The sequence below is a fragment of the Bactrocera oleae genome, chromosome 4 (genome assembly GCF_042242935.1).
Source record: "Bactrocera oleae isolate idBacOlea1 chromosome 4, idBacOlea1, whole genome shotgun sequence".
NCBI classification, from domain to species: domain Eukaryota; kingdom Metazoa; phylum Arthropoda; class Insecta; order Diptera; family Tephritidae; genus Bactrocera; species Bactrocera oleae.
The window spans coordinates 68,769,923-68,782,275 of record NC_091538.1 but is presented as its reverse complement, the minus strand read 5'-3'; the positions used below and the strand labels follow the sequence as shown (position 1 = coordinate 68,782,275).

Sequence of the window (12,353 nt, the reverse complement as noted above, 5' to 3'; positions counted from 1 at the left end):
TGAAATTACCCAAAAAATAAAAATTAATATAGCGGAAGAGTCTGAGAAAATGATATGTTAGAGTTATAAAGCTAGTAATGGTATAACATAGAGTATAGTTTTGAACTTCTAAATAAGTCGCAAATTTACATATTTTATTTAAGGAAGCTTGTGACAAAATTTCTTTAAAAGGTCTTGAAAATATGTGAACCTTTTATTTATAGTAAACTTGATACTAACGTTTTTTTATTGCCTCTTTGTACTTGCAGGTTCACCGTGGCACGTTGAGATCATGTCCACACCCGGTCTAACAGCACTGGGCGAATCTACACGCCTTGTACCCGCCAATACGCCGGCGGTTTTTGAGATACTGCCGCCTCCTGGACAAAGCCTAAGCAAGGGCGAGTGCGTGGCTACAGTTTTGACACCGAGTAAGTCCAAACTGAATGCCAGAGTCACCCATGAGGCGGCAAATGGTGCTGCACGCATCGAATTTGTACCCACCGAAGTGGGTACACACATCATTGAAGCATCAATTGTGGGCACAAAAATTGCCGGCGGTCCACTTATCGCCAAAGTCTACGATGCCAGTCTAATACAAGTGACGGATGTGAATGGCGGTGTTGTCGGGCAACCGTGTCAATTCCGCGTCGATGCGAGCGCTGCTGGCGAAGGTCAGCTTGAGATATCGATTAATGAAGGCGAAGTACCGAATCACGTCCAGGTAGTTGGTGGCGGACGTTGTTTGGTCTCCTTCACACCCGAACAGGCTAAATCACATCTAATTGATATTAAGTTTAATGGTGAAACTGTGCGTGGCTGCCCGTTTGTATGCCCCGTGGCAGACACATCGCGCGTCATGTTGAATCTCTCGAATCTCGAGCTGATACCCGTTAATCGTCCGGCATCGTTTCATATCACCGTAAGCGGTGGTGGTGCTGCCGAGTTGGCGGTCAGTGTACGTGGTCCGCATGGTGAGTTACCGGTGCGTGTGACCGGCGACATACATGCTGGCTTCACAGCCGAATTCACACCCACCTCTGTCGGTGGACACTCGATTAATGTTGAATATAATGGTTTCGCTGTGCAAGGAACACCATTCTTGGCAAAATCTTATGATGCCACCAAAGTTACGGTGGGCAGTGTGTCGCGTGGTACTGTTGGTCGTCCAGTGCAATTTACGGTGGACGCTGGCGATGCAGGCGAGGGTAATCTGGAGATTACCATTTCGGCGAAGGGACAGAACATACCGACGCAGGTGCATCCACAAGGCAGTGCAAGGTGATTATTGGCTTTAAACCCAGCTTGTAACGAGATTACTAACTCAATATTCTTTCTTTTTGCCACCTTACAGATTCTCCGTTTCGTTTGTGCCAACTGAGGCGTGTGAACACACCATCAATGTCACCTTCAATAAAATGCCGGTGCCGGGGTGTCCGCTTACGGTGAACATCAGTGGCGGCGTGTCCGGTCCACAGGTATCACTAGGCGGCCCCGGGCCGGTACATCAGCCGAATTCTTTTGTTATCAATCACGCTGGCGGTCGTTTGGAAGACATTGAGGTCAACGTTGAAGGTATGTATGCGTTGAGGTGCTAGCGCACTCTCCAGCTGCTCTTAAAGCCTTTTTGTGTTCCCCAATTATATTTGTGTGTTTATCTATGTGTGTGTACTAATCCCCCCTTACATATCGACGTCCCCATACATGTCACAGTGTTCAGTTACTCATTGAAATTGGATTTATTTTTTTGTTTTATTTATATTGTTTAAATTTATTTTCGATCTGGTTTTGTTACTTTTTTCTAAGTTTTAAAATGCAAATTCTAGTCGCACAACAACACCGGGGGTTTTCACTAATTTAAAGTTCATATTCATAAAGCATGCAACAGATATTGAATGTTTATAATGTTAGCAAATATGAAAAAGTGTTATAAATACCAGATGAACAAAATTCTTGAGTATTTGAGCTTTGAAGCGCTAAATTGCGGTTTCCCCAACCAGTGAAGTAAGATTTCTCCAAGCAATAAGTTTCAATTCTCTTTAATATAACTTTGTGGACAGAACTTCATTTAACTCAAAATATTAATCGGTAAAAATTTTGAGTTTAAAGTAATGTACTCTATGATAACAAGCCAAACATAAAATATTTATGGCACGAGAAGACAAATCAAAAAAAGTACATATACCATCTGACTAAATTTGACACGTACTGACAAAAAAAAACTACATATTACTTTAATACAAATCTTTGTTATCGCACTCCAAATGAGCTCCTTCGACAGCACTTTGTGTAAGCTCGGCTGGGATGGCCTTCAGCAAATTTTGGTATTTCGGCTAATTTTTATATGGCAATTTGCTAGTTTGTTCGACAGTTTCGACTTCATATTCATAAAGCCACCTCTCGTCGCAAGTAATGATACGTTTGGTGAATGTAGGATTCTCAGCTATGCTTCAGGTATATCTTTTGCGATCTGTACTCGACGTCGTTTTTGCAAAAGACTCAAGTCTTTTGGTACTAGTCTAGCAATGACACGATTCATATCCAAAACATAAACGAATATATGTAGAGTCGATCCACAAGAGATGTTGATATCCTCTAGTATCTCTCTGATACCAACACGATAATTTTTAAGCACTGTTTCTTCAACTTTTCGATGACAGAGGTGAATAGACGGCTCGCTTGAGGAAAGTTTTCGATAACTTCACGCCCTTTGGAAGTGCTTTATGCCACTCAAATGGTTGTGTTCGTAATAAAGTAGACTCGGCATTGATTATTCGAGAGCGATTGCAAAATTAATTCATTTTTACTTAAGAATCCAAAAAACTATTGCGTATAAAGAGAGGACAGATCCATATACTAAGGCTATTCTTGAATAGAAGAGAAATCGAGGCTATAATCCAGCAAATCATGATTTCGATTTCATCTGGTTAAATTCATAACACAAATCTTACATACTCTAAAATTCATTATATACTCCCTCAAGCACTTTACATCAGCCAGAATAAACAAATGTACATATGTATATCTTTATGTCAGAGTTAAGGTTCTAGAAAATCACCTATAAGAACTATGGCACATCCCTCCGATCTCTTAGCATTCATTTGGTAAATTGCATTTAAGAAACAAACGATATACTCGTATAAATAAAGTGCATGCTGTGACTTAATCCTCGCAATTAATACTCACTAATTAGACTTTCCACAAACTACAAGTGCGATTAATCAGGAGCACATGCTCTAATACAGTAGAGGTTGTTAGATTGTGTACGTTTTTTCCTAAATTTTTTATTTATCTCGTTTATATTTTGTGGTCACAATAAAGTAAAAGTAAGGATTAAGTAACCTTGGCTTTCATACAGCCCTATCTGGTATCAAATATTTTCGCCTAAAAATTGTTTGTCGAATACGAAAATTAATTTGAGAGAGCAAAGTTATGTTCTACGGGTAAACGAAATCTAACGAAGAGGAGGAGTGGTTAAACAAACTTTCCCCCACATTTGAACGAACTTCTTGCCACTAAAACAAATTCGCAAATCAGCTCACAAATTATCAAGTAAATTTCGCTTGCTCAACTATCTGTGCTGTCAAAAACCTTGCTTCCAAATAACGAATTTTTAAAATGCACTTTACTTCATTACTTTCACCGGCATGACAAAAATTAGAGATTCTATTGAATATAATCAATCAGTTCCATAAATGTATATGTATGCCCTATATGTCTATATGTTTTCCCAGTGTTTATATATTTTCTTTGTAAATATCTCACCAAAAGTTTAGGCCTTTATACCCTGTATGTTTGCACATAAGTTTTCGAAATTCAGTTTTCGGTTAAATGATTTTTATATTAATAGCGATATTTTTATTATTTTTGTTATTGCTTATTATTCGATTCTCACTTTTGATCTGTATTATATTTCAGGGCGGCGAAAACTATTGTACTAGACACTCTTTCTACTTATACAATTATTTGCATACCATACTTATATATAAAACTATATATTTTACGTACATAATTGCATATATGTATATGTATGTATATGAAATAAAACACACACATACATAAACAGGAACTAATAGACACTATACAAACACTTTATCTCTGGCTCTCTATCTTTCGCTCACTTATTATCTGATTTAATTCACTTTAGTGAAGCGCAATGTAATGATTAGTAATGTAAATTGGTAAAAAGTTTTTAATTTCTATATTTTTTCACTAACTCCGTTTTGTTTTACCTTTAATTGCAATTTATTTTATTTCAAAAGAAGAACGTAGAAAAGAATTTTTGCCTTCAACATTTCTAAATTTTGTCAAAATATTTTTTTGTTTTTGTTTTTTCAACCGGTCTTTAAAGTTTTTCAAATACTTACTACTAATTCTTTATCTTTTATAATTTCTTTTTTATTATAATGTATTTAATAAACGATTTGATTAATGTTGACAATTAAGGGAAATATTATTTACAAATAAAACATACTCACAAATAAAAAAATATATAAAGAGTTTTATATTATATTATATATTATATTTGAGGAATTCTTACGTATACAAAGCGGCTAGATAGCTATAGCTCTCTATTTCCTTCACTATAAGTTAGAGGTTAGATCTCTACTGCCAATATATATTTCTGTTTCATAACAAAAAACTCAATAAGAATTAGATATTAGGAATCCTAACTTTGAGTCACTTTTATTAATTTAGAACATCTTAGTAACTTCTCAAACTACTTTATATAAAATCTTGACCTTCTTGTACTGAACATTCCAATTAAAATTATGATAACTTTCTTATTGCCATTATTTTGGTTTCTCGGTCATCATTATTAAATGGTTAGTTAGAAATGTATATTTTATTTCGAATACAACCAGGAAAATTAATAGAACTAATAAATTATGCAATATTTTGGCTTTATTAGTTCGGAGCATTTCTGACACTTTACATTTGAACAGATTTTCGATCATAAATGAAAACCGTCCTTTCGACCTCATTTTGCACCGCTTTCGCCACCATAGCCCTCTACATATCGCCAATAAGATGACAGTCTTAGTAGATTTATCGGAATAGATATTTGACTTAAGGTTCTGCACAAGAAAACCTATTTACATGCTCATTGCGTGACATGAGTCTATCACCAATAATTTTGCCACAATAAAGTAAAATATTTGACCATCCCTCATAATTTTTAAACAAGTGTGGACCAATAATTGCCGCGAAAATGAAGTTACAGTAACTTTCTGTATGCAAGGGAGCTTAGGAAGTATCTTCAGGATTATCTTATTTAGTTATAGTTTAAGTCAAAATTGTGTCTTAGGTTAGAGAATTTTTGGGAACTTCTTCTCTTAAGTATAAAAGCTAATAGCATAGTTTCGATTTGCGAAATCATATAAGTCCATAAAGGATAGGTCTTATCATAGAAAAGCTCAAAGGCTTTATATAATCGTTTGAAGAAGTTTCGAATAGAAGTGAAATATTTAAAAAAGATCTGTACCAATATATGGTGAAATTGAGATCAGTACTTGTATGTATATTAAATGAAAAAATTTAAAAGCGTCCTTTGACATCTGACATATTTGACAACTTGTTCTTACTCGATTAGCTGTCAATTAAGCGGCAGATGTCAAAATGTGAACTAAACTTCGTTTATTAAATTTTCTGTAACTCTCATTATTTGTATTGTAGTATAAAGATTTCTAGCTTTAACTTTCCTAATGTATATAGATATTCCGATCATTTTAGTTGTTTCGAAGTAAATTTTTTTTAACATATTTTCTTCTTTAAAGTATGCAGATACTAACAAAAATTGCTTTTATGTATAATATTATTTACATATACCACGTTAGTATATCAAACTCAACACTTTTGTATATAAAATGCTATATATAGCTAGTTAGTAATACAAAGTACGCAAGCTGAAAATATACTCAACTTATCAAGTAGTTTTTAAACGCAAATTAAAATAATTTTTTCAAATTCAGTCCAAATAAGGTCCCCAAAATGTTATACAAACCCGCTTTACAAACTAAATGACGCTCATTTCATATAACTAGTCATTTATTTTCTATAATAAAAACTAATCAAGCTTTTTTTCAAAATTTTTTCTCATTTATTCATTTTGAAACAAAACACACACATGCCAAACCCCATAATTAATAAAACAAAAAAATAAATACTTTTGAATAACAACAATCCCAACTAACTTTGCCAATCCAAAACTAAAACAAACGTATTTGCTTTTGCTAAACAAAATATAAATACTTTACCCGTATTTTGCAAATTTCAACAAAAACCACATTTTTACGACGTTAACTCTATGCTATGTTCGCGCAACGAAAAAATAAAAACGAAAATAAAAAACAATGAAATAAACAACTCTTTAAAAATAACTAAAAAAACCGAAAAACCAAAAACTTTTAAACTCAATGAAAAAACAAAACGCAACAACAAAACACCGCTACAAAAAAAAATAAAATTAAAAAAACAATTTCCTGCAACAAAAACAACAGGACCTGCTGGTCAATCTGTGCCCGCACAGGTTCACCAAACCTCGGAGGGTATCTTCAAGGCAGAGTTCGTGCCGCGCGTTGTCGGCGAACATCGTGTCAATGTGACAGTCAACGGTTTGTCCACCGCTGGTAGTCCCTACGCAGCTAAGGTAGGATCATGCAATTGTATCGCAACATTTTAGATAGTAAGGTCTAAGGTCTTATCAGTTTGGGTCCATAAATGTAACGATATATTCATGGAGCCAAATTGTTTAGACTTATGACCTCAACAACTTACGACAATTTTATATATTAACCCAGCTTACATATTTATATAGGTTTACGACGTGAATGCCATCAAAGTGAAGAACGTCAGCAATGGCACAGTAGGTAAACCAGTGACTTTTTTGGTAGAGACATCACAAGCAGGTCCAGGTAATCTTGAGGTCACAGTAAATGGTGGTCGCGTGCCGACTTCTGCGCAAGCACAGGGACAACACACCTATGCCATTAGTTTTACGCCACGTGATGCACAAAATCATACAGTCGAGTTACGTTTCAATGGACAGGATGTGCCGGGCTCGCCGTTTACATGCCGTGTATCGGCCGCTGCGCGTATACAATCACCTGAAACTTTGGATAAAGTTAGTGTTGGACGGATGTTTGAGTTCGTTGTTGAGTCGGACACAGAACCGAGTGTTGAAGTGCTCGGTCCGGCTAGACGCAGTGTGCCCGTCAAGATCGACGTACTGGATGGCATTGGTTATAATATTAAATTCGAGCCGGTCGAGGTTGGTGATCACTCGGTGGAAGTACGTTTGCCTGGTGGTGGTCATGTCGAGGGAAGCCCATTCCTGCTCAAATCTTATTCGGCCGAGAAGGTCATTGTCACCGATATACGTCCGGGAGTGGTTGGTAAAAGCGTGAGCTTCGGCATTAATGCCAGTCAGGCCGGTGCAGGCAATTTGGAAATCATAGTTGCAGTAAATGGTAAAAATGTACCGAATTATGTGCAGTCGGAAGGCAATGCGCGTTTCAAGGTAAATTTCAAGCCTACCGAAGCTGCGCCACATTCGCTCTCGGTGCGTTTTAATGGTCACCCAGTACCCGGTTCACCATTCACCTGTCAAATTGCATCAGCACCCATTAGTTTGCCACGCGCTTTAGCTACCGGCGAAGGTCTCAAGCAGGCAGCTATAAAAGTTGATAATATCTTTGAATTGGAGGGCTTCGAAGGTGTGGAGCCGCAAGTTTTTGTAACCACACCATCTGGCGATAATATAATATGTCAATTGAGTCCACAAGGCGGCGACGCGTATACAGCAAGTTTCCAACCCAGCGTTGTGGGGCGTCATTTAATTAGCGTCACCGCAAGTGATAAACACATTAATGGTTCACCATTCTCGTGCAATGTCTTCGATGTTTCACGTGTCAGCATCAGTGGATTGGATCAACAATATGGTCCAGCCGCTTTAGGTGTGCCTGTCACCTTCAGTGTGGATGCCGCTGGCGCTGGAGAAGGCACACTTGAATTAGTTGTGTCCACCGACACGAGTACTGTAAAAGCCGAAGTGGTTGCCTGTGCACGCGGTCTCTATGATGTTACCTTTGTGCCGCAGACCACAGAACCACATTATGTTAATATTACATTCAACGAAGTGCCCGTCGATGGTAGTCCATTCCGCGTGGATATACAACAGACAACACAGCACATACAGATCGGTAGTTTGGCAACCATTGACTTTCCAACAGATGATCAGATCGCCGAAATTATGGGTCCCGATCACAAGCCAGTACCTTATACCATTACTAGACAGACAGCGGAATTCCGCACTCACATGACCGGTAATTATTTGATACGTTTCATTGATCGCGACACACGTCAACACATCGGCACACGCACACTTACGGTCTTTGATCCATCACTGGTGAAAATCACCGAAGTGGGTGAAGCGATCTGCCAGAAACCAGCTAGCATCTCAGTATCACTCAATGAAGCCGGACAAGGTGAATTGTCAGCGATTGTTAAATGTGGTGGTACGGAGGTACCACATTCCATACGTGGTCCATCTAAGACAGATGTTTTCGAGATCATCTATCATCCGACACGTGTGGCACCCCACAAGATGACCATACTTTTTAATGAAGTGCCGATTTCACTAAAACCACTGGAGATCAATGTGCTACCAGCAAATGCTGGTAAGGATATCAGCGTGTCTGGGCTTGGCTTGTATCAGGCGCGTGTTGGTAAGACAACATCGTTTGCCATCGATACCGTTAAAAGGCCAGCGCGCGAGTTCGATGTAGTGGTGTCTGGTCCAGGTGGTCAGGCTCTACCGGTCCGCTGTTATCAAACTAAGAGCGGTCATTTACAGGCGGAATTCACAATCACCAAACCGGGTCAAAGCATAGTTGGTATGTAGATTATTGTGGAACATTATGTTCATTAAATTAAATAAAAATTTTACAGAGGTACTTCATCAATCTAAACCACTACCTGGCAGTCCATTCACATGCGAAGCCTTTGATACGGGCCGTGTTGCTGTACAGGGTGTACCAAAAGGCCAGTTAGCCCTACATAGTCCCATCTGTTTCACAGGTTTGTTCGCTCACTTTGAAATATAAGCTTACCTTACATTACCTTACCTTTATCTAATTTAGTGCGTACCGATAACGCCGGTATCGCTGAACTCGAGGCATTCGCCGTCTCTCCAACAAACCAAAATCTGCCCGTTCACATCACCGAACAGTCAGAGGGCATATATAGCGTTGAATTCGTGCCATCCCAACCGGGTGCTTATAAACTAACAGTTATGTATGGTGGCGAAACCGTACAGGGTTCACCTTTCACTTTTACCGCCTCTTCTACAGGAGTAAAGACCGATACACGTGCTGCCGGCAATGGACTGGAGGTATGTCAGCGCAACAAGGAGGCCTCCTTTATTGTCTACTGTCCCATTGCACCGAATGTTCAAATCGAACGTGTCGACGAGTTTGGTGAACGTATCGAACCGAAAATTAAGGTATACCCACTAGCATTCATGTCATTGAAGACAATTTACTATAATTTCATATAACAATCCAGGCACTAGGCAACAATGAGTGGCGTATTTCGTACACCATTCTTTCCGTCGGTCATTACGAAATACGCGCCAGCTGTCCGAATCGTGGTAATTTACCCGGCTCACCGTGGAGCATTTCCTGTGTGGAAACTTCAAAGATTACACCTGTGGGCGGTTGGGGCACACTGCTCGATCACGATGGTCGTCTCATCTTACCGGCACGTATAATTTTTGATGTGGAGAATGCGGGTCCCGGCGAGTTAGCCTGCTCCATAGATGGCATTGAAATACCCGTAGATAAACTAAGCGATGGAAAAATGCGTATCTATATCTCTGCTGATAGTTTAGCACCGGGCGAACACGATTTAGACCTCACTTGGAGTGGTCTCACTATTGTGCAATGTCCACGCAGTGCTTTCGTCACAGGACAGCAGGCCGCCGACAAAGTAGTGCTCACAGGTCGTGGTCTAGCGGCAGCGCAAGCTGGTGAGGCAGCACATTTCACAATAGATGCCACAAATGCACCCGCCGGACGACCGGAAGTTATATTAATGCATCAAGACAATACTTCGGTGCCAGTAAGTTTGGCGCAACCGCGACCAACAGAAAATATTTGGTTGGCTTCTTACACACCGCAAAAGTCATCTTCCGGTCCGCTAACTTTATCAGTCAAATGGAATGGTCGCCTCGTCAAAGGTTGTCCACTTACAGTCGCTGTCGGTTCTTCTATGGATGCTTCTAAAGTTATCTGCTCGGGTGAGGGCCTACGTCATGGTATTGTTGGTAAGGATATTAAGTCGTGGATTGATACACGTCGTGCCGGTCCCGGTGAGTTGACAGCTCACTGCGCTGGACCACGTAAAGTGGCTTATTGTGAGCTTTATGATCACGGTGATGCTACATTTACGTTAAACATCAAACCACAAGAGCCGGGTAGACATTTATTGACGATCAAATATGGCGGACAAAATGTACCCGGTTCGCCGTTCGCGTTGAAAGTCGCTGGTGCACCAGATGCTAGTAAGGTAAGGCTCCTACAATAATCGAGTTTCGATCAAATATCGATCTTCTACCTTAAAAAACGCCATACTAACGTATTAAATTCGTTCGTTATTTCTTTTACTAGGTACGTGTTTATGGTCCCGGCATCGAGCACGGCGTCTTAGCCACCTTCCAATCGCGTTTCATCTGCGACACACGTGGTGCTGGCGCTGGCCAACTAACAGTAAGAGTGCGTGGTCCTAAGGGCGCATTCCGTGTGGAAATGCAACGTGAAAGTCAAAAAGATCGAACAATACTCTGCAAGGTATATAGAAGCATAACTTGTCTCTTCATCATTCAATCTTTTTAATTTTTCATTTGACTTTCTTGCAGTACGATCCCACAGAGCCGGGCGATTATCGTGTCGAAGTGAAATGGGCTGGCGAATTTGTACCCGGGTCACCGTTCCCAGTAATGATATTCGACACTGAAGAAGAGTTGCGACGCTATTTGCAAGGTATATGAGGCCAGAGTAGTATTAGCACAATTATACTGCCCAGCCCTGCCCTCAGTCAACTAACACCACAACACTCACACCAACATCCACACCAACAACAACACCACCAAACATTACCAATACAACATAATACATTACCAGCATCACCGCAACAATATTATCGTTCCCAACAACAAATACGTCTATCGCCACTGCTGGGCAGTCAGTTACTGAACCAGCATTATATAAGCAATCCGGATTTCATCTACGATATGGGTTCGCGCAGCTGCTTGCGACGTCGCTGCCGACAGGATAGCAATTGCGCGCTGCTTTGACACATGAGAATTAATGGGTGCATAAACGATATAAAATATGTACACTAACTGTTTAGGAAGGTGTACTTGTTTTTTTAGAAATAAAAGGAAAATCACTCATATGAAATTGCGGTTCATTGGAGTAACTCTGCGGCTACATGCGATACTACAAACTGGTCACACAAATCGAAGGCGAGAGAGGGCAGCCAACTCACAGTAACCACAAGTAAAAGTGAGGCATTATTTTAAAACTAATGTTTTTTTTTATTAAATATTTAAGCAAAAATATTAAGAAGACATTAATTACTTAATTAAAAAATTAAGTTATAGTTAAGAAAAAGATTCGCTCAATAGCGAATATTTAAGCAACGAAATCTTCCATTTTGTTACACAAAAAAAAAACGAAACTTTAAAAGAACAAAATTATTTACAAATACATTTAAAAATATTAAAAAAAAAATTGAAAATATGTGCTTAAGTATACGCATACATATATATGTATGTAATTACAAACCGAAAGATTTGAGCAAATAAATTTTAGTTATTAAATTTTTTGGTGAGTATGTGGTTATATACTAACAAAAATAATTAGAAATTATTCAAAACTTTTGTAAATTTTAAAACTGAAAAAACGATTTAGTATTAAAACATTGCAAACTTGTTTGTTTTTAAACACTCCTTCTTGTGCTTCTTTGCTAACACAAATACTAAGCATAAATTACAAAAATATATTATATTAAACTATGATAAAGTTTATTCATCATTTTATTTAATTTAAAATGTTTACACAAATATTGAATAGTAATAAAAAGATATTTTAACTAAATAAACGGAATTTTTAATTATAACTCCAAACACAAAAAGTTAACTTAGGTTGCACCGAAACCCTTCAAAATTTAAAAAGTTTGCATTAAATAACTTAATTTTGATCTTTCTGTTTGTATGGCAGCTAAACGCTATAGTGGTCCGATCTGATTTCATATATATACTTTATAGGGTCTCCGGCGTCTAATTATGGGTCTTACAAACTTCTTACAAACAA

The 12,353-nt window shown here is 38.5% G+C and overlaps 1 protein-coding gene across 6 annotated transcripts in view; it reads left to right on the top strand.

Annotated features, from left to right (window-relative positions):
* Positions 1 to 12,141, top strand: part of jbug (filamin-type immunoglobulin domains fbug) — a 79,858-nt gene extending 67,717 nt beyond the window's left edge. For 5 of the 6 annotated variants that reach the window (XM_014230660.3, XM_014230656.3, XM_036370152.2 and 2 more), the window contains 9 exons: positions 249 to 1,260; positions 1,334 to 1,554; positions 6,480 to 6,628; positions 6,797 to 8,873; positions 8,929 to 9,057; positions 9,120 to 9,481; positions 9,544 to 10,545; positions 10,647 to 10,826; positions 10,895 to 12,141. In XM_014230660.3, coding sequence (XP_014086135.2) covers positions 249 to 1,260; positions 1,334 to 1,554; positions 6,480 to 6,628; positions 6,797 to 8,873; positions 8,929 to 9,057; positions 9,120 to 9,481; positions 9,544 to 10,545; positions 10,647 to 10,826; positions 10,895 to 11,026 — 5,264 coding nt within the window. In that variant the 3' untranslated portion in view covers positions 11,027 to 12,141. Of the gene's footprint in view, positions 1 to 248; positions 1,261 to 1,333; positions 1,555 to 3,897; positions 4,477 to 6,479; positions 6,629 to 6,796; positions 8,874 to 8,928; positions 9,058 to 9,119; positions 9,482 to 9,543; positions 10,546 to 10,646; positions 10,827 to 10,894 lie in introns of those variants that run through there. The other variant, XM_036370156.2, reaches the window with a different exon arrangement.
* The last annotated feature ends 212 nt before the right edge of the window (positions 12,142 to 12,353 follow it).